This window comes from Hordeum vulgare, chromosome 2H, assembly GCF_904849725.1.
Source record: "Hordeum vulgare subsp. vulgare chromosome 2H, MorexV3_pseudomolecules_assembly, whole genome shotgun sequence".
NCBI lineage: Eukaryota > Viridiplantae > Streptophyta > Magnoliopsida > Poales > Poaceae > Hordeum > Hordeum vulgare.
In genome coordinates this window covers 589,694,689-589,717,666 of record NC_058519.1, presented here as the reverse complement: position 1 = coordinate 589,717,666, position 22,978 = coordinate 589,694,689, and the positions used below count along the sequence as shown (strand labels likewise).

The 22,978-nt window shown below is 41.2% G+C and overlaps 1 protein-coding gene across 1 annotated transcript; it reads right to left on the bottom strand.

The window, feature by feature from the left end:
* Nucleotides 1-201: 201 nt before the first annotated feature.
* LOC123427500 (NPC intracellular cholesterol transporter 1-like) lies at nt 202-21,890 on the bottom strand. The gene is made up of 39 exons (XM_045111568.1): nt 21,649-21,890; nt 19,991-20,043; nt 19,711-19,810; nt 19,429-19,536; nt 18,638-18,754; nt 18,320-18,470; nt 16,782-17,029; nt 15,800-15,985; nt 15,601-15,656; nt 15,398-15,515; nt 11,486-11,569; nt 11,184-11,276; nt 11,009-11,110; nt 10,796-10,861; nt 10,527-10,622; nt 10,337-10,444; nt 9,412-9,525; nt 9,234-9,320; nt 8,502-8,630; nt 7,819-8,017; nt 7,598-7,738; nt 7,431-7,474; nt 7,211-7,294; nt 6,751-6,819; nt 6,582-6,658; nt 6,072-6,141; nt 5,691-5,840; nt 5,411-5,482; nt 4,998-5,142; nt 4,623-4,687; nt 4,473-4,538; nt 3,899-3,992; nt 2,557-2,593; nt 2,405-2,462; nt 1,639-1,749; nt 1,167-1,234; nt 781-847; nt 624-692; nt 202-532 (listed from the first exon to the last, which is right to left on the bottom strand). Exons 1-39 carry the CDS (start codon nt 21,721-21,723, stop codon nt 446-448), a joined length of 3,864 nt encoding a protein of 1,287 aa, XP_044967503.1. The 5' UTR covers nt 21,724-21,890; the 3' UTR covers nt 202-445.
* Nucleotides 21,891-22,978: the final 1,088 nt, after the last annotated feature.

Below are 22,978 nucleotides of genomic sequence, written 5' to 3'. Positions count from 1 at the left end.
ATTACTATGCTCTGCGTGCTTTTTGTACGCGCAAGCACATCATGGCTAGAGTAAAGGCTCTCTTGAAAAAGAGCCTCTTGCGTATGCAGAGAATAAAGCAACTCAAGCGACCAAAACGTAGCTGATTGGCACCAAACATGACATTGGTTTCTCGCATGAATCAAATACAAACCAGAAACCGTGGAACTGGACAGTAGTAGCTGACGCTAGAAACACAAGCTACTACACTGGTCTGCGTACATCTCTCACGCTTCCTTCCCTCACGGCGATATCGACTAAACTAGTACTAGCTCTGTAAACTTAACTAATGTACAACCTATCTTTCTATAGAGATTACTCCGCCCCTATAAATGATCTACACCCTCACAGTTCTTCCAGCATCGGGGTAAAAGATGGATATGTACACTGAAATGCTTTGTAAAAATCCCTGAATATTATGTAGTTATCAAGTTTGCTCATTTGAAGGCGGAGTCTGACTTTGTTCAATCAGTTTCATGGTTTTTTGAGGAGGGCCATACAGACTCAACACAACCTGAAACATTCATCAATTATAGGGCTCAGGTAAGCTCCTTATGCAAATACCTGGAGACAGTTAGGAGACGATAGGTAATTAAAATGCTAACCGGTAGGAAGATAAGCCCATGCAGAAAGCCAATGAGGACGAGTGCCAGGTACATTTGGAAGTAATACACCTGCAGCAATTTTGATTAAACAAAGGTGATTCAAGCAAAACTCTAATAGGTATACAGAACTAACAAGTGTGGGCTAAGATGTATGTACCACAAAAACTTCAGATTTTGCAAAACGTAGGACAATAACTCCTACAAGTTTGGTCAAGGTAATTCCACTGAAAAATCAAGACAGTGGGTCAGAATAAGATATAATAAATCTATAAACACCACAAACAGATTCGGAGATATGGCAAAGAACTGCAACTGGACTGCCGTGAATTTATCCGCGACACTGGAAAACTTTCTTATGCGAAATAAAAACTGAAATAAAATTGTGAACTGTTTATATGTAACACTCCCTAAGGCACGTATACGCATACTCACATATATCTCGGACAATCTAGGATAAGCTGCAAGCGACTTATTCAAATGATATTACTATCTCTTTACCCAACATAACATTGTCCCAATAATGTGAACAGTAATGAGGCTAACCTGAATACAGAAGCACCCATCGTCGATAGAGCCTGCCTTACACGGGTTTCTCTATCCCCGGTGCCTATCTGTAAATTAAAAGGTGAATATGAAGGATTTAGGCATGATATGAAAAAAAAGGGACAAGATAAACATGAAGAAATTATATCGTTGAAAAGTAGAAACACATCAGAACTTATTTCCATGGTCCTTCATTTGGGATGCGTTTGGGTGTCAGCAAACTGGTTTGTTGTCGTTGCTCTTTGTTTTTTAGTTGCTCTAATGTCATGCAGACCGTATAGAGAATCAAACTACTTCCACATTTCAAAGCAAACTGCTAAATCACTGATAGCAGATGACAGAAGTTTCAAATAACGGGAAGAACAAATCTAAAGGTTTTTCAAGTTCATTATGGCCAACATCCTAATTATCACAGGACTCAGCTAAACTGGAAGATTTCAAACTGGCATTTCTAAATGTACAATGCACCTACCATAAAGGCATGTGTGATATGAACACAGAATTCAACAGCAATTCCTATCGACATAACAAGGTTTACAATAGAAATTGCATTGAGCTGAATTCCAAGGACAGCCATCACTCCCTGCCAAAAGTTTGAAAGATGTTAAATCTTGATAACTAAAATAACAATTAAATAATTTAGCATTGAAGCTTGAATTCTAGAACTACTGTAAAAACTAGAGAAAATACAGAATAGCTACAATAACGAGTACAGTTGTCACGGGCTTCAACTGTGTTGTAACTCCTTAATGTGATACACTAGCTTTACATTTGCAAACTCAAATCACATATGCCAATAATACTGTACCAAGGTAATGTGTAACTTTCTTTCAATTTACGGGTGTTTCTTATGCTTCGTTATAATTATTCCACAATGTAATATCAATACATAATGGATAGCTAATTAAGCCAACTGCTTTCAACCAATAGTTGAACAAATCTTATACTCCACATGGTTCTACTCTGCAACCACTTGTATTTAAAACATAGCTAAGTTCTATTCAATACATGCTTCATTAGCTAACTGCTTTCAACCATTATGTACAGTTGTCATGGGAGTATATTTTAGCTAATTGTTGACATGAAAGTCACCACATGGTTCTACTCTGCAACCACTTGTATTTAAAACATAGCTAAGTTCTATTCAATATCCCTAGAGGCCATCAGTTGCTATGAATTTGGAAATAAATATAATCAGAAGTAGTATTATATATTGGACAAGAGAGAGACAAACATACCATCAGATCCAAGACTATCATAGCCAGAACAATCAAAATGATTGCTGAAGCCCACAAACTGAAATGGACAGAGGTAACAAATTATCACAATCTACCGACTTGAAGAATAACAGAAAATAGTTAGCGCTAAGTTTCTGAAAGGAGTTGCTAACCTGCTGGTGACTACGAAACAAACAACAAATACTGTACCTGTTAATTTTTGCATAAGAATGTGTCAGATCTCAATGAAGGTGCAGACATTACAACAGAAATATTTAATTGTGCTCATCGTGATTATATTTGTTATGGTGGTATTTATGATTGTCAAGGTGGTCCCAGCACTAGACCATAGTTACTAGCCAGCTATCGTGAAATTAGTGTCGGTAGAGCAGCAATGCACAAGGAAAGGGAAATAGAGAGAACTTCTTGCTAGACCTTCATTGAATGGAACCACCCCCTTATATTGAGGGGTTACAACTCAAGAGGACAAAGTCAAGCAAACATTTCCTGATTGAAACTCATCCAATCACTCCTAATTCAAACTCTTATCCCTAAATTATGTCAATCCCTTAGTAAAATAACTTAATATCGCAGGGTTTACTGACGCCCCTTAGAACCATATCTATACGCCCAGCTCCCTAAAGCAATATTCAACAACTGCTAAACGGAATAGAACTTGTTACATAATCAATTGCATGGACGAAACTTGTTTCCTTGATTGTCCATGGACACAGCCTAATTCCTAAATACTACTCCCTCTGTCCCAAAATAAGTTCAGAGCATAGAGCATCAAGCTTCGAGTTCAGTTTCCCCCAAATGCAAAGGAACCATGGGCAGGCTGTTTTGGGGGTAAAATATACTCCCTCTGTTCCTAAATATAAGTCTTTTTAGGGATTCCACTACGGACTACATACAGAGCAAAATGAATGAATCTACACTTTAAAGTATGTCTATATACATCCGTATGTAGTCCGTAGTGCAATCTCTTAAAAGACTTATATTTAGGAATGGAGGGAGTAGCATACAAGATTGGCTAGGATATCACTATCGAAACTCTCAAAAAGTGATGTCAAACATGTTCGCATAGGAAGTTTGGTACAGGTTCCTATTAGTAACTGGTCTTTTAAAGACAGGCCATTGCAAAGATAGCACTGTGTTAGACTTTCATCTCTTAATCATTAAAAACAACCTAACTGACATATTTATGCATAAGACAATTCAAAATGGTATGGTCACTAGTACCAGAACCAACTCATTAAACCAGTTCAACAGCCGGCAGTGATACATCAAACTTTTGCTTCTTAAAGCGCACTGTGGTGAGGCAATTCTTAAGAACACATCAAAATAACCAAGCTGGTTTAGCAGGGATGTCTATATTGTGCATTCGTACTAGCAGAGAGAAATAAGTTACTTCATACCAAAGCAAAATGTTCACAGAGAAAATGAGATCCGCGAGAACTATATCATAAGAATACGCAAATAATCGGAAAAACTGCAAATGTAAAAGTAACTAACCAAGGCAAACACATATATTCATGATGGCTGTCTTCCATACGCTGAGGTATTGCTCAAAAAATATATGGAACACTGAATATGGGAAAATATCCAACTGCACAAAGATGTATCAAAGACTGTTACAAGATATATCCAAGCAATGGCATTCAAAGAGAAAGCTAACAATAACCAGTATGAAATATAGAGCGAAACATATAGTAGTTACTATGCCATAAACCTTAGCTACAAATACAAAATTCAGACATACATGTCTTTGAATAGCTAGTGGCTGCTAATATTTATGTCCGCATCTGGGGATAATGTGTTCAGAAAAGGCCCAAATAATCAAAAATTCAGGATGTACTGGCTAGTCCTTCCAATAATCCTAGAACACTGCTAGAACCACATGAACAGTAACGATCTATTAAACCTTCGCCAACAGGGAAATTCCATGGTTCCTATCAATATGTGTAACAATAATTAATCATTTTTTTGTGTATGTGTTCACGGCAATAACTTCAGTATATTTGAGACAGTATTTTTTAAACGTCCTCTAATATCATCATCGTCTAAAGAATGGATGCAGGCAAGTTACCTGTAAATCTTTGGACATTTGAGAACTGAAGTCCCGAGCAGCTCTCAATGAGTTAACATAGTCAGTCTACAAAAAATATTAATATTACTTAAACTTTACCATGTTTGGAAAAATATTCATAATTATGATGGGCGGCATGCTAATCCATACCTGTTTATTAAGGGGAGTATGGTATGTACGGAACGCTGATGCTTGTACAATGCCATTTTCATAACCTGACAAACAAACAAGGTTACCAAATATGTCAATGGATAATTAATAGTACTCCCTCCTATCCAAATTAATTGACACGGCTTTAGTACAACTTTAGTACAAAGTTATACTAAAGGTGCGTCAATTAATTTGGATCCAATGGAGTATTATAATTTCAGTCGGTCAAAATGCAAGCACGTTTAATGCAAAAATAATGCTATATATCTCAATTGGGTAAAATGATTCACATTTATAAATATATGATATTTCTTTGGCATGTTCTCTAGCATAGTAAAATATTGAGGTGGTACATAATTGGCATACACCACATACCACTGAGATCCAAACTTGTAGAATATGCTCCTTTTCCCCCTTTAGAACAGTCACTTGATGGTAGTGCATCCAGAAACCATGGAAGTTTCTCTTTAAATTGTGTTGTGGATGGACGCCCATTGTGCAAGTCCGAATGTAGGAAACACTGAGACAAAAGCATAACTAGTAGATTACAAATATTTCACTTCTACTTAACATGTATCTATTGATATGTGAAGTGTGGTTGAAATATACTATTTCCCACTACACATAATAGGGCACAGCAGTGCAAATGCAGCTCTCTGAAATAGACTAATACACTATGAGGACTAGATATCACAACTGAAAGATACTCCCTCCGTCCCATAATATAAGAGCTTAGTGTAAAAAATGCTCTTATATTATGGGACGGAGGGAGTAGTAGATAGTATTACCGTTGTACAATTATTGCACGCTCCATTTGAACTGCATGAACCTGAATCTTGATCAAGTTGACAGCAAGGAGGCTGCAAAGTTGAAATTCAAGTGACGTTAGCAAATATGCTAACATACAACCAGTTCATATTTTTTCGGTAGGACTCAAATTGAGTGTTTTTGTTTCTCCCAGAGAGGGAGATGGCCATTGCTTCAGAAGAAAATTGCTTTTTTTTCAGCTAATGCAAATATAGTATGAATGTGCTGCACCCTAAAGGGGTTCAGGAAAAAGTTCTGAACCTGATCATCTGGAGGACAATAATTTCCATTAACAAATTTTCGACAGCATCCAAATGCTTCAGGAGACATCCATATTAGGAAGTCATCAAGCCATGAGGCAGCAGGTTTTGCTATGTAACTTGTCTCAGGAGATAAAGATTGTCTTGCTATCTGCATGGTAGCAACCACCATGTTAAATGGAGGGCAGTGTTATCAACATATGATGAACATCTATACATGCTTATCAAAATCACATCGGTTAAGTTGCATCAGGAGTCGGTAGCTTTATAGTAACAAAGCTCGCCTTTATAATGTACAACTAAATTGAACTAGCAAATCAATCAATCATGGTACTGAATGTTACTGCAGAAAAAAATAGTCAAGAGACAAACAATTTTATACCTCATTCAGAAGAGAGTTTGAATTACACTGGTTGATGGAACATATCTGATTGGTATTTTCCGATGCAGAGCTGGAAACAGTGCAACACATCATAAATCAAATTGTAGTTTATTTGAGTTAGGCATGCAACTCAGAAGAACTCAACAAAACCGTTTAAAGGCAACACTGCAACAGTAGCTGCCAATGCAGAAAGATGAGAAACTTGGTTTCCAACTTTTGAATATTATTTTAGTTAAGCATGCAACTCAGAAGAGCTCAACAAAATTGGCTCTTTCAGAAGGCAACACTGCAACAGTAACAGCTCACGCAGAAACATGAGAGACTTGGTTTTCAACTTTTGACATATCCAGAACAATCTAAAGACAAGAATGTAGTGGATAACAGTAAGAAAACACAACGAGTCAACGATATGACAAGGAATATTCAGCCATGTTTGTTTGTCTCCAATGTATAATCATGCTTCTTTAAACATGCAGAAAATGTGTGTAGAGCTATTTTACTTCTAGTTACCTGTAATTGAAGTTCTTCACAACAAAATACAGTGGTGGTCCAACTTTCATGTACTTCTCAAGGTCGTCAAAGTAACCCTGCAAACATTATAATGAGCATAATTCTAAAAGAAATACAAAGAGAAGAAATTAAGACTTAAGCTATAGAAAATGCAAGTGATAGTTTGAACCTGTAAATAAGAATCTCGTGGAAGAACGATTTTCTGCTCCAATCCTGGTTGTAGTCTAGTTGACATTGCCTAGTTAGGACAAAAGAAACACAATTTTGTCAACCACACATGCCAATACTCAAAAGTCAAGAAAATGTAAGTGGTTCCGTCTCCTTTAGTAATTTTGCCCAAATTTGCGGTAGTCAACCACTCGATTTGCAACATGAAACTAGACAAAGACCAAACAACACCACACTGTAGTGAATTGATCCATATTGATGGTCAGCAAGATTTATCAGAAATATAGACAGAATAATAAGTTGATGATCCACCAGAGAATTTCAACGAAAAAATAGACTTGGCCTGTACATAGCACGCTCATATTTCACCAGATATAATGTGGTTGGTAGTGAAGCTAATAGGAGGAACATATATAATCATGATGCTGTGCAATGTGCATGCAGAACATACAAGCACTTACAATGCTTGCAAATGCTAATCCAACAAATACAGCAATCACGATAAACTTCACTGGTCGGTAACCGAGGATTGGCCCATGAATATCCTATACGAAAACAAAGAAACTATAAGTTATGAATGAACATCAAAGAAAATCTTGAAAAACCTGAACATGGTTTAAAACATGAGCTTAACTGTAACATAAGAACAAGATTAGCTCTGGTAAAATATGTAGTGCTTACCTTCATATAGCGTGCAACAAAGTGAAGCCGCTGGTGGCCACCATCTTAAATTTTGAATACATTAGAAAGGGAAACAATTACAAATGAGCCAAAATGAACAAGTATTTACTAATATAACTAATCTTACTTTTAGCAAAGCAAATGTGGAATTTTATTTGGACACTTACTGTCACCAGCAACAGTGCTCGATTTAAGTCTTGCACAAGGAACGCAATCAATCCTGCCATCTTCTGCCCTCCTAAAATCATATACAATAAGGGCTACGAAGGCTGTCACTTGGAGAAGGAAATCCAGAAGAACTGCCATTGCTGCACAAGATAGTGGATTAGAAACCCCAAAAGGAAGAGCCGATTATAGATACAATCAAGGAAATGTAAATAAAACCAACCGGCAAACATGGAAAATGCTCTGGTGGCAGGCATTGGATTGATTGCACTGACAGAAAAAGCTAAAACTTCAGCCAAACTGGCTAATGTAATGGATGGCCCAACTTCCACCAATGCATTACTTATGCGTTCTTCCAATACTATCCCATCTGGTTGTCGCTTGACAGCATGCACAAGGATACACATGTTGTCCACACCGACCTAGCCACAATCACATCCGTCAGCTTTTCAATACAATGAAACGCAAAATCTCTTGCGTTTTCTCGAAAAAGTTTCATCTAGTGGCAGAGTGATAAGAATGTGTATCTTTTGAACGAAATACAGATCAAATGAAGTAGAAATATAATAAATCGCCAATTCCTCTTAAAAAATATAGTAAATGCAGCAAGAAAATATTGCCTAAAAAGTAAAAACAAACAACAAACTAAATAGCAGGCATTGCAACATAGACATCAACTGTGTTCATCTATGTAGGAAGCATGGTTAAAATAAGTTACACAATACTAAACATCAAATTGTCAAAAAGGAATTAACGTGATGATGGTTCATGGAAATAAATTTTCAGAAGAGATAATCCAATCAGCAGGAAGAAGCTATGTTCCAATTCAAATGTGTAGAGCAAATGCATAATGGTTTGATGAAGAAAAAACCAGTCACACTATTGTGCTACAGGCAGAAGACTTACGGCCAGCACAAGAAAAGGAATTACTTCCATTATGATTAGAGTCGACTTCACTCCAACAGCACTAAAGAATCCCATTGATCCTAAAACTGAAAGCATCACTAGGACAACCCCAGCTAAGCCAAGCAGTACCTGCAATTTATCTCGTCAAATGAAACATATGCAACACATGTTTGACATATTTAAATACATAGTATTTCGGGATCTGGTAAATAATCTAGCTCTTCAAAAGGAAACTTGAGACCAAACTATTATAGATCCAAAAGACAAATTTCTTAGCGGAACAATTTAGCTGGCTTTGGGGAAAGAGTGGAAGAGGGTCATATTAATGTACGAAATAAATAACTGTGCAAACATATTACTAGCTCCGTCCCAGAATAGAAGATGCCACATTTGACATCTCCCACTTCTATAGTTATGTGACTCGATATCGACCACAAGAAATATGTCGGCCCAACAGCAGTACTGCCGACCATTGCACTGTTTATATTTACTAGATGTATGGTCAGCAAACATGAATATATGAGAATTGATCTTCAGATAACTCATAACATGGCAAACATAAGGAACAAGATACTCTGTGTAGACTAAAACACTTGATCATGGGACAAATTTGTATATACCACTCCTGAATTTCAAACATATGAACTTGCCACTGACTCACATTAAAGTATTTTTTAGGCAGAGGAGTGGAAAATAAAAATATTTCCCCATCATTGATTACCATATTCATACCTTTGATGAAACAAATAATGCCCACAAGCGAGAAGGACGGTCTCCAAGTGTGAATGATATGTACGCAAACATCACAATATAGCTTATCTGATATCAATCAAATGGCACTAATAAGTATCACAATATGTAGGCAAACAGGATATATTACAAAATGGAAAAGATTTTTGCGTATATTTACCACTATTGTAATGGCATCAGCTGTACTCTCTCTGTTTAATTCATCTTTGATAGAGCTCTCGGATGAAAAGGATAATGTAAGGTTCTGTGCTAGTACCATCGGCAGTATTTCTTCCTGCAAAAAACTCTCAAAGTCATCAGATGTAATTCTTGGCTCAAGTGAAATATATAAATCGCTAGAGCATGCACCTTCTTGTGAAGTTAGACCAAAAGCTACAAAAACACTGTAGATAGAAACTCTAGCTAGAAAATAAGTACTATAGGCTTTAATCCAAACAAGAAAGAGTTAGCTCCGTACAATATTAATCACTATACTGTGCGTGCAAATGGCATTAGCATACATGAAATGACCTTTTGCTAGATTCAGGCACCTGGGGCGTGAACATGCCCAGTGAGTCGGCTCACTGTATTAAAAAAGGGCAGCCCGGTGCATGCAGCTCCTGCTTGCGCAGGGTCCAGGGAAGGGTCCGATCACTTTTGGGTCTATTGTACGCAGCATTTCCCTACATTTCTGCAAGAGGCTGTTTTCAGGACTTGAACCCATGACCTCACGAGTCGGCTCACTATATTACAGAAGGAGAAAAGAAAGGAAACAATAATGCTCCTACTAAATATCCTGAGAATATGAATCTGAACACTCTTAATCCGCATTATCAAAGTTGCTTCCCATCGCCGTATTTTCTCAGGGTGTAGGGCCATGCATAGTCAATCTTATCTACCAGGTTCTTTATTGGAGCAAATTTCTCTGCAAAGTTTACTTTCATTCCTTAAGGAGGTGTTGTGTGGAAGCATTGAAATATGTCCTGGGACTGCTTAAAAGTAAATGTTAGAGAATGACCTTATATAGAGCAGGAATCAATTGAGGGTAAACTTCTACTGTAAACTGCTTGTTGAGCACATAAGCTCAGAAGGTGAGAGTTCCAAACCTTAACAAGATTAATATATGCCCTTTCCCAAGCCATAGCCTTTCCATTCTCTTGTCCTGTTGTCTCAACCTTGTTGTTCACAGGATATGTTATTACAAATGCAGAAGCCTGTGAAGCAATAGAAAGTTAGTAAGAGAAGTGGGATAATAAGTAAAATATTGTTTTGGCCAAAAAAAGTACAGCATTTTACCTCGGTAAAATTGCTACCTGGAAAACCACCTAATATTGTACTAGGGTCAATAGGTGATTGAAAAGTGCTCAAACATGTCTCTTCAGAACTGTAATGCTGCAATACAGAAGATATTGTTTAGTGTTTAGATACAACTAGCTGACAAATCTAGCCAGTATCACAATTTTCATTGTTCAGAGTGAATTCATCAATAGTCTACAAAGGTCTGTGTTGCAACAACAAAAAAGAAAATGTCCATAGGGAAAGAGATTTCAATTGTGGATATTTACCTCAAAGCAAAATTTAGCATGATCTATACCTAAATCATCATGCTTTTTAGGATCCAGCTGGAAATACTGCAACAGATACCACCATTTTAATATGACTGCTCAGAAGTACGCATACGGAACAGAACATAGTGACAGAAAAGGATTATATAGATTCTAGAGAGAACAAGTTGGTTTCATATACAGAGTACAGACTAGACACTACAAAATCATCACCTGCAAAACACTTTGGGTAGCACAATCTGTACCGAGTGGCTTTAGGCAAATATCAGCAAGGGATACTGTTGATCCAGAATAATTGGCACGTAGATCATCAATCTTTGCAATTAAAAAGTGGCATTAGAATCACTAAGCAGTTGCAGTGCGAAATTTACATGACTGTATTCCATACCTTTTTCTGAATCTGAAATAGCAATTTGAAGTTGTTATCATTTACTATTGTAGGAGCTTCAGGCTGGTCAGATGCGGAAGTGGCTAATACAAGCTGCAGTTAAAACATTAATAAAAAAAAATATTACTCATTGCAATATTACCTTCAAAGCTCTCAAACGTAGAACACGACAACGAAAGATAGACGAGGTGAAGATCAACACAACAAACATGTTGGTTGTTATGCAGGAACAAAGTTGGTATACAATTTGTAACAAGTGTTCATCTAGTTGAACAAAACAAAGTCATGAGAGTTGAAAAGACCTGCTCAATCCTATAAAATGGTGCAAGATGACTGTCAAAATATTGCTTTTCATAGGCAGTCTGACTTCCAGGGCTAACCCAAAGCTGCAAAAGGAAAGCAATCAAGTCAGAAATATCTGAAATGTATATATTCACAGTCCTGGTAAATACACACCAAAAACTTTTGAGTTCCAAACAGTATTAATTCATCCCCTGGACTAGATGGTTGTCACTTTTTTCGACTTCTTTTAAAAAACACTCATAAAGGGTAGCAATCATCCCCACACACAAAAGGGAGCAATCTCAAATACTAAATTTATTTATATAAATGATCACAAGTTACACAAAAATCGTAGTTACAGACTCAAAGGTAATCCATCGTAAATGGGTGCTAAAGATGTGAACACGTTTATTGACAGATTTGCTCTCCGTGTTTTTATTTTAATGACACGTATTTTTCACAAGTATACTTTGTCTATGACCTTCGCACATTATGTTCACAGGATTAAGAACTTTAACGTCCTTTCTGGAAGGTAAAATGATAAAGTTATCTTAAAATGACCATAAGCATAGAGGACACAGAACACCATAAAAGTTCAAATTTATTCAAGAAAAAGCATAGCCAACCCTGCTGTTGGACTGCTCCCCCATGCCCACGGCCCACAGACGCTTCCGCTTCGAGGCTTTCTGGCCCAGCCTCGATGGATTTCACGACACGGTCGCCACGGCCTGGAGCTCCGTGCATGACCCCGACCCCTTCCAGCGGCTGGTTCGGCGTCTGCACGCTACTGCCCGCGCCCTTACGAGCTGGAGTGCTAGGTCCACGGGCAATGTCCGGGACAAATTGGCCATATGCCGCGAGCTGATCGCCCGCTTCAACCACGCGATGGAGAGCCGCCTGCTCTCTCCGGCAGAGGACTGGTTGCGCAAGCAGCTCAAGGTGGCATACCTTGGGCTGGCCTCCCTGGAGCGCACCATCGCGCGGCAGCGCGCCCGCATCTCCTTCCTGGCCGAGGGCGACGCCAACACGAGCTTCTTCCACAAGCAGTGTACGTTCAGGCGACAGAAAAACCGCGTGCATAGCCTCCTAGTTGACGGGCATGTGCTATGCGATCATGAGGAGATGGCCCAAGCGGCATTCGCGCACTTCGACGGGCTGCTGGGCACTGCCGTGGACCGAGAGCACACACTGGATCTCGAGCAGCTCGTCACGGCCGATGACCTTGGCAGCCTGGATGCGCCCTTCACCCCTGAGGAGATTTGGGCTGCGGTGCAACGCATGCCGGCGCACAAGGCACCAGGGCCAGACGGGTTCTCTGCCGAGTTCTTGCGGGCCTGTTGGGGCATTATCAGGCAGGACATCCTGGATGTCTTCGAGAAGTTATTCCTGCTTCGCGGGAGAGGGTTTGGTAAGCTCAACCAAGCCCTCCTAACCCTACTGCCAAAGCGCGCGGATGCACAAAAGCTGGGCGACTACCGGCCCATTTGCCTGATCCACATCATGGCCAAGTTATTCGCGAAGGTTCTGTCGTTGCGCATCGCCCCCAAGCTGGACAGCCTAGTCAGCCGCAACCAGAACGCATTCATTGCCGGACGCTCCCTCCACGACAACTTCATGCTCATCCGGCAGTCTCTCCGGATGCTTCACCACTTGGGCGCCCCGTGCATCATGCTCAAGCTCGATCTCACGCAGGCTTTCGACTCCATATCTTGGCCATTCCTCTTCGAGATGTTGCGCCAATATGGGTTTGGGGACAGGTTCAGGGAGTGGATAGCCATCCTCCTTTCCTCGGCCAGCACGCGGGTCATGCTCAATGGCGTGCCTGGCCCCCCGATTTGGCACCGTCGCGGGCTGCGTCAAGGGGACTCCACATCACCGCAGTTATTCGTTCTCGCTGTCGACGCGCTGGGCCGCCTCATGCATCGGGCGCTCCAGGCCGGCATACTCCGGCGGTTGCACCCCCGACGTACTGTTCCGGCCGTCTCACTATACGCCGATGACGTGATGCTGTTTCGCCATGCTGAGATGGATGAGGTGCTCGCGGTGAAGGGCATCCTAGGTATTTTCGAGGCCGCGTCGGGCTTGCAGGTCAACTATGGCAAGAGCTCGGCCACGACCCTGCATGGCGACGAGGAGAGTGCTGCCTTGCTAGAGGCGTTGGGCTGCCACGCGGCGAACTTGCCCATCACCTACCTGGGCATACCGCTCACCACCAGACGACCCACTGCGGCTCAGATGCAGCCGCTAGTCGATGCTGTGGCTGGCCGTCTCCCGACATGGAAAGCATGGCTCATGAACAAAGCTGGGAGGTTGGCATTGGTCAAATCGGTCCTCAGCGCGATCCCAATCCACCAGATGCTCGCCCTGACGCCCCCGAAGAAGACCCTGAAGCAACTAGAGAAGATCCAGCGCGGCTTCCTCTGGGTTGGCCGTGCGGCTGCTCAGGGAGGTCACTGTCACGTCAACTGGCGCGCGGTCAGTCGGCCTCTCGCGCTTGGAGGGCTGGGCATCCGAGATCTGGAGCGCACAGGGCTAGCGCTTCGACTGCGGTGGCTCTGGCTATCTAGGACGGACGCCGACAGAGCCTGGCAAGGCCTGGACCTGCACTTCTCTCGTGAGGAGCTCGGCCTCTTCTATGCCTCCACCTTCATGGTGCTAGGTGATGGCCACACGGCGCTGTTCTGGGAAGACCGGTGGCTGCATGGGCAGTCGATTCGCGAGCTAGCACCCCTGCTGTACCTATGCATCCCCAAGAGCAGAAGGGTGCGGACGGTGGCGGAAGGCCTCGCCGGCAATGCGTGGGCCCGAGACATCCGCGGCGTCGTGGGGCTGCAAGAGATTGGCCAATACCTGACGACATGGCAGCGCGTCACGCACACCACCTTGTCCGCTGAGCCAGACAGGCTTGTCTGGAAATGGACTGCTAATGGAGAATACTCGGCGCGATCCTGCTATCAGGCAACCTTCCACGGATCCCTCACTTGCCATTCCTGGAAGTTAATCTGGAAGGGATGGGCTCCGCCGAAGGTCAAGTTCTTCCACTGGCTTGTGAACCTGGACCGATGCTGGACCGCGGACAGACTTGCTCGTCGCGGCCTCCCACATCACGCCCGATGCCTGCTTTGCGACCAAGAGCCAGAGACCATTCACCACCTGCTACTGGCATGTCCCTTCGCGCGGCAAGCCTGGCACGAGGCTCTTTCCTGGCTGCGCTTACCAGCCCCCACGCCGGAGCAGGATATCTCCATTCAGGACTGATGGATTAGGGCGAGAGATGCAACACCACCATCACTCCGCAAGGCGCTGAGGTCCACCACACTGCTAGTTCCATGGATGATCTGGAAACATAGGAATGCGTGTGTATTTGATCATGCACTCCGTCGCTCTCCGAGCTCGCGGATGGGATCAAAGATGAGATGAGATGTTGGGCTAGAGCTGGGGACAAGGGGCTTAGGGTAGTCTTGCCCCCATCCTGGGATGTCCATTGAACTACTTGTAATCTGTTGTAACCGTCTCCTCTGAGACTGACTTTCCCTCTTTTCAATACAAAGAAACGCACATCTCTGCGTTTTCTCGAAAAAAAAAAAGCATAGCCAACAATAAAAATGAAATTTATAAAATGTACAGCAATGTGTTTCCTTTTTATTTACTGTGATTTCATTTTAATGAACATTTCTGAGTTATCAATCAAAAGTGTCAATGGATTTCCATATATTTTTTCTTTCCATGCTTCAGACCTAATAATTTTGTGAGTTGTAAGAGAATACTATTGCCTTATCAAACTTATATTAAAGTAATTACTCTTAAATACAGACAAAATATTATATTTGTCAGTCTCATAACTATTCAAACTCCCCCATTATACACAATTATCATAATTTCAGCAGCGGTAGAATAATTGTAGCTATCATATACGATGATAAATTGAGTACCTTTTCCGGTCGTGTTTCCACCTTGAAACGGATAAGACCAATGCATAATAGGATAGGGACAAGTAAGGATGCACATAACACAAGAAGCGGGTGTCTAGTAACAAAAACTCCATGCCTCCTGCAATACTTTCAACAGATTAACATGATGCCTAAATACTAATAATATATAGTTTATCCAAATATAACTGGAGACCGAATCCAACCTAAAGAAGGTTGACATGTAAGTTTGGACAATAGAAGATGATGCAGCTTTGGGCACCTGACATAAAGATAAATTATTAGACCTTGCCAGCGTCATCTTAAAAATGAACACTAGAGAAAAATGCTAGAAGGAACCAAAGATAAGTACTCTAAGTAAGCAAGCAAACTCTGGCTCTCAAAAATGATTTGGCAGAAAAGAACCTGAACAGAGTTTTCGGGAACATTGCCATTGTTGTTTGAATGCAACTTATCATCAGCATTCTTTGGTGGTTTTGTTTGTGAGGGGGAGCCCGTTCTTCCTCGTGTTCTGTATAATAAGCCCAACAATAAAATTGCGCACAAAAATACAATGTACACAACCACTAGTGAGAAGTCCAAGCATTCGGCCTGTATAATCAAAATGATAAGAGTTCAGGATACAAAATAATAAAAACATTAGACATGGAAAAGATGAACCTTCATAACATATGCCATAAAATGTTGTTATGTTGACAAATTTTAAAGTTCAAGACTGCAGTCAGCTTTTAAGTTGTATGAGAAACAAGAAGAACAGAGTCAGGTTCTACACAAGGTAAATGGACATGTTTAACAACTACGATGATGGTTATTTTATTTTTTTTCAAGATATAGCAAATCATTTGATTGCTAGAGTTGAAGGTTAATATACTCCCACAAGCAAATTATGCAGGTATCCACACCGACACATCTACCCCATATCATCACTACAACAACACATGTCCTTTGCCAATTTCTCTGTAACAGTAGTAGTATCACTTTTTTAAAGAATTAGTATCACTGTATGTTTCACAACTGGCTTGATACAAGGAGGACCACCTGACATATATCATTCATGCAAGCTTTGTTTATTTACTAGGACAAGTAGCACTGCAAACTCTGCCAATTGCCACAACAAGAACAAATGAAGTCACACTTTTGAAATTACAACTAACATTATCTTTATAAATAATTAGATTACTTACTTGAAAATAATTTGGTTAAATTTTTTAACGGAGAGTAATTTTACAATATAAATTTTGTTAGGTCTCATAATATAGTCCAATAAAAGCTAGTGGTCATGCCTTTGGAGGCCGCGTGAATGTGCATAAGTACAACTGGAGGTAACAGAAAATGCATGGTATCAGCCGTGCATATTTTTTCATAAATGTAGATAAATAGCTTCTACCTTTAGAGAACCCATTTTGACTGAACAGGAAGTTTCAGTCTTCAACTGAGGCAACAAGGATCCCATACAAACTGAAGACGAAGGACAATCACCACATGAGCAGCCCAAAGATGGATCTCCACAAGAATAAACTGTAGTATTTAGCGGCTTCACCCCGGATGAATCACTCAAATCAGGTCGGTATGTTATCAAATAAGGTGACCCAGGCTCATTAGGATTTGCCTGACGCCCAAGAAATGCCAACCACTCTGCAGTAGCAAGTGTAGACGCCAATAATTATAATGATATACTGCAGAGAACGGATGCATGCAAATTACAGTGTATTACCAGCATGTCATTACCAAAGTTTAAGATTGTCGACTGAAAAAACTAACTCAAACCACATCCAGATTGTAATGATAATAATTAATAATGCCAAGTCCAAATGCAGGAAAAAAATAACAGTCTATTATCAGGCTATCACTACCAAACCTTAAAATTATCAACTGAAGAAACTAGTTCAAAAGCACATTCAGGGTGCAAGAAGCCAAGAATAATATTACCTCTGTCGCAAAATAAGTGTCTTGAGCTTAGTACAACTTTGTACTAGAGCTAGAACAAAGTTAAGACAGTTATTTTGGGACAGAGGGAGTAACTAATACTCCCTCCGTTCCTAAATATAAGACCTTTTAGAGATTACACTATAGACTAGATACGGAGCAAAATGAATGAATCTATATCCCAAAATATGACTACATACATCCGTATGTGGTTCATAGTGGAATTTCTAAAAGGTCTTATATTTAGGAACGGAGGGAGTAACACCAATAGAATTTCTCAAAGAAATGCAGCAAAGCTTCCTAAAAGGCTACTCCCCACTACATGCTACTAAATCTTAGACCAAATCATGTCATCTTCTTTGTCTTAATTATCAAAACATTGCAAGTGAATCTTGTAGGCAATCAGGGTTTAACTTCACAATCAAGGAAAGCAATGCTAGTTTAGCCTTTTAGCCTGCCTACAAGAATCTTAATTCTAGGAAGGATGCTAGCAAATCTGGTATGCGATCTTTAGGCTGCCAGCCTACATAAGTCACTCCAGAGTCATGGCCAAGGTGGCAAATGGGACAGCTCAATCATTGTTTCTTTCCTTTCCCCATCCTCAAGGACGATGATCCTAGGGATGCTTCTGATGCCGTGTCTCTTTGTCACGTCCTGGTTGTCGTCACTCGTCAGTGTTGAGCCTAATGTGACACATGGCATATAACATGGATAAATCTGATGATAGGGAGCATCAAGTAGCACTAGGAGGGACCAAACCATGGTGCTCAGAACTCAACAAAATCCACCACCTCACAGTCAACAATTTTGGTCACTGTGATTGAGAGGAGGAAGCTGGGGGTATTTTGGACTTGTAGCAAAACATTGAGGGTACTAGCATTTTATAAAATTTATAGTGTCTGCAATGGCATTGCAGTAGCATTGCTCAAACTATAACTTGTAGTGGCATTTATCCAATCACACCCTTGAAAAGTTCACTACAACGATTTAGCCTAATACCTTTGTAAGTTTTAGCACCTCCACCAAGAAAATCCATTGCACGTGTGTTCAGAGTGCCAAACTTAACTTCCTTACAAGAGTTGTATAACTCCTCACCATAGTTGCTTGTTATGTAGTAATCTATACCATCAACAGTTGTAATGTTATTAACCTGAAAAAGGTGGAGACCAGTGTATCTTGTTAGTACGATTAAACATGGGGATTATATATGAATATTTCATTTTGGCATGTTAAACTCATGCAACAAAAATGTGTGGGGGTGACCATGAGGAAACACAATAAAATACTGTTGTCATGATAAGCTGAAAGAATTCAGACCTTTTTTGCTGAAGTCACGTTAATGAAGAGGCTTTGGTTTGGGGAACAAGACATTTCACAAAAGAGATTCAAGAAATTCCTCAAGCAAGCTGGGCATCCAACAAGAAATGGGACAGCCTGCAGAAGTGTTGTAGTTAGCATTTTACCACCAAGTGAACTTTCTTTTGATTGAACATAGACATTTAGAATAGAGATTACCAAGAAGAGGTTACATCATTTGAATGCAAAAAAGAATATAGTTGGCCAACTTAGAAAAATAACCTTAAAATATGTCTACCAAATTGGCCACAATAGAATAGCGAAGAACATGGTTTATGAATATGACGGAATGCATCTGTAAAATTTCTTTTACAACACAAATCTGTAATTTGCATGCAACAGGGAATAAAGAACTCAACATGTAGCCACTTAACTATGTTACAAGATACTAGGAAGTACAGGAGGAATGACACAACAAAAACCAGGGACAAGAAATAATCAACAACTAGAAATTTGTTGCATGAGGCTACAAGTCGACAAAAAACCGCTTTCCGAAAAGTACAGCATGAACAAGCAGAAATCATCTTAAAACAAAAGCAACATGTCTCCAACAAAGTATTCGGCAGGTTCACTGCTTGCTGGTCACAAGTTCAGCAAAACATTGTTTGAGCAAATCAATGCAGGTTAATATGAATACAATGGTTCCCAGCATGAAACAGTTAATCTCTAAAATAAAGATGTGATGTGACCACGCTGATATGATAGTTCAAATGAAAAGTCCATATTCTTTTCAAAGCGGTCAGGACAATTACCTGTTGCACTTGTTGGTGTAATGTGTCGAACTGATCAACTGTACAACAGACATCACCAGTAATAGTGGGGCACAAACTCTGGATCCTTGTGGAAAACAAAGTATCTGGCTGGAAAAGCAATAACAGAACTTGATATAGTAGTAGACCACAACGGTGAATAATGCAATCTAATGCAAAAATATGATGGGCAGAGTATTATGCTGTTTGTATTAATAAAAATAACTGGATACTATCTCTCCTGCTGTGTTATATTCAAATTGGAGATAAGAGTTCCATTGTCACCTTAACAGCTTTTGTTGCATTCACACAGTTTAAGACTTTTCCATCACTTCGATTTGCACAAATTCCATACATGGAACAGTACCCTTCTGCAGGTACTACCCTAAGGAAGCAAACACGGCAAAATTAGCACCAAGGGCTCCATGAGTACAAAATACCTCCTTAAGTGCCAAAGTGTTTTAAGTACATAAAAAACACTAGTAGCCTATTTCAGGACCTATTTAGTTCTTAATTGGTCTAACAAATGCTCATCTTAATTGAACATGTTGCCCTGATAAATTACCTTGATGCATCATTGGATTGTTGTGCGCTTGTGTGATGTACAAGAAAAACTATCTGCATCGTGAAATGAAAAATAAGGTTATAAGGTTATCACAGTATGGACAAACCATGTTAACCATACAATACATGAGTCACATCAAAGTGCAACCAAATCCACATGCATGAACACTACCCAACGTTTGTAGAATGGACTTCTTACATATCCTGTTATTTTATTAGCCCCTCCAGGGAGCAATATGACCATAATTTTATCCAGTGGCTTCAAATGTATAAAATGAAGACAACACCTTTGAGCACCTAGGCAGGTAATGTAGATGCTACAAAGACAATAATCTAGCAACATCTTACAAGTTAGGACAAATTTGGTATGTTCTGGTCACATATACAACCACTATAAGTGTTCAAATATTAGTCAAAGTTTCATGTGAAGCCACCAAAACAGTTGGTGCAACTAAGGATTATTACAGCATGAATTGTCCATCCGTCCTGTACAGCAACACCCAGATGACATCTAACAAACAAAATTAGAACAGAGAAAGATAATTCACCAGTTAAGCCTCTAAAACAGATAAAACAACAAAGAGTGAGCTGCAGCAACATAAATACAATCTGAGGTTTCGAGAGGAAAAGCTATGTTTAAAATGCCTGTGAAAATTCAACTGGGCTAGGAAAAATGGCAAAACAGTGGATGACCTACCAACTGTCAACCAAAAGTGAGCCATAAAACATCAGGTAACTTGGAGAGGAGACACAGGCAACTCCACATAGTTGGAATTCGGAGGGTTCTTTTTTATTGCAAATTTGTTCAAAGAGGACCATCCTACCCAATTGTAACGGTAAGCAAAAAATATGTGTATAAATATTCTAAAATTGGGGAAAGCGAGGCGTATTTAATCCTGTAGAACCCCACCCCAATCTACACGGCCAGGGAGACAGCGCACATTTCGAGACAAACGATAAAACCGAGAAACAAAACCCCAAACAGAGAAGCAATCACCCCATGTCCCCATCGAACACAATCAACTGGGGATAATAAAACTGGGCTAAATTGGCTTCTCCAGCACAGTAGCTGAACCAGAAACGACCACTCGGGCAGCTCTCACGGTTACAGACCTCCAATCCAAACGCACCTCGCATGTCAGAAACTAGTAGTGTTGCAGCAAATTTCCAACCCCATGTGCTCCAACCGTCCCGATTCCCAAAATCAGTATCGCAGGGAGGGGACTCGGGCTAACGACAAAGCAGAGGTAAACCGAAATCACGCAGTAAATTTGAGGGGGGTAATATCCAAACACAGCCCATTTGCGTGTTCGATAAAGAAAAAACGCAGTCCAATTACAGACAAAATCGCACCTCCCTAATTTTAGCGAAACCAAAAACCCACGAGCTGCATTATTAGTAGTATGTACGATGCGAAACCTGCGCGCTAGTGACGCCATGGACGGGACGAAATTAGCAAGCCCGCACAGAATTAGGCCGGAAGCCGCAGTGCTTAACCCCAGAAGCAGGACCAAAATGGTCCAGAACACGAGGCACAGCAAACAACCCCCACCCTAAGACGGCTGGCCCCTCGGAAGGGCGGCGGCCGCCGCAACGACGAGCCCGCGCAGCACCCACTGAGACGGAGAGAGAGAGAAGGGGGAGGGAGGGAGACCCCACCTGCAGCAGGACCACCGCCGTGACGAAGACGACGGCGCCGCCGGGGACGCCCCTCCGGCGTCCGACGAGGCCCATCTCCTCACGGGTTCCCTCCCCTCCCCGCTCGACCCCTCGCCAGCGGGAGCACGGAATGCCGAAAACGGAGGGAGGTGGGAGGCGAAGGGTGGACACGGTCCGGTGCCGCTGGGGGGAGGAGATTGGACTTGTTTTTCTTTTTTGCAGCGAACCGCACGACCGAGGTTTTATAATAAACGGCGAGAGGCGAGAGCTGAGCTGCCGATCGGCTGCGCCTGCGCTACGCGGTGGCGGCCGCCACCTCACGCCAAGGGATTTTGCAGGCAGCTCCTCTCGTTTTCCTTCCTGGTGGGGGCGAAGCTGGGTTTTGGATCTCGCCACATGTTGGCGAAGCTGGGCCCGCGCGTCAGCGGACATAGGGTCCAGCAGTTCGTTGGTCGTGTGGGTGTAGAAGATACGGTGGGACCGCGCGTAAGAGCGACGTAGCTGGCGGATTCGCTGGTGGGTGAGGCTGGCAAACACCCGAGCAGATCAAAGTATAGTAGGAGTAGTAACTCAGATAACTCTGTCACGTCAAAATTAGGAAAGCTGCACGCGCACTGGTTATAATAAAGTAGTAAAATCTTAATGGCTGCGAAGCCTGTCATGTCCTTCTCCTTCCCTGTCTGCCCTGCTGCTCTTCCTTGTTTGCGCTGCCATCGACCAGCAGTTCACTTTCGTCCACGGCACTGCTGGCTGCTGGGCGCACGCTCTCCGCGTCCGAGATAATCCCTCCGTTTATATTCAAGTTAAAACAGAATTTTTAACTGCTCAACTTCAAACAAGTATCCGATTTTTAGGTTTTAATTGTGTTTCTTTCGGAAATGTCAAGTAGATGCGCACACAACCCCCCGTGCACCACCACACGCGCATATGTTCAGATCGTATGCTAAGGACAGGGCTAGTGGAGTTTTAATATTAGTCAAATTGCCACAGTCGTTTGGCTGATGATGACACCGTCTTAATGGACGTCAAAACGTTTTTTTGCACGATTCCGATGAACTAAATCGTACCCACTAGTCCATAAAAACAAAAACTTGTAACATCAATGTTTTATGCATTTTAATCTAGTGAAATGGATGGGTTAAGTTAGAGATTATTAAGTCCAAGCCTGTAATATGCCACATACCATCCAAAAAAAATCACGAGAGTTGTTTTGCAACTTAAAAAAAAGTTTATTGTTATTTCAAGTTCCCAAAGGGTTTGCAGGGAAGTTCAACCAGTGTGCCTTTGGATAGGATCTGGATGTGTTTTTCATTTTTTTTGTAAAATAGTG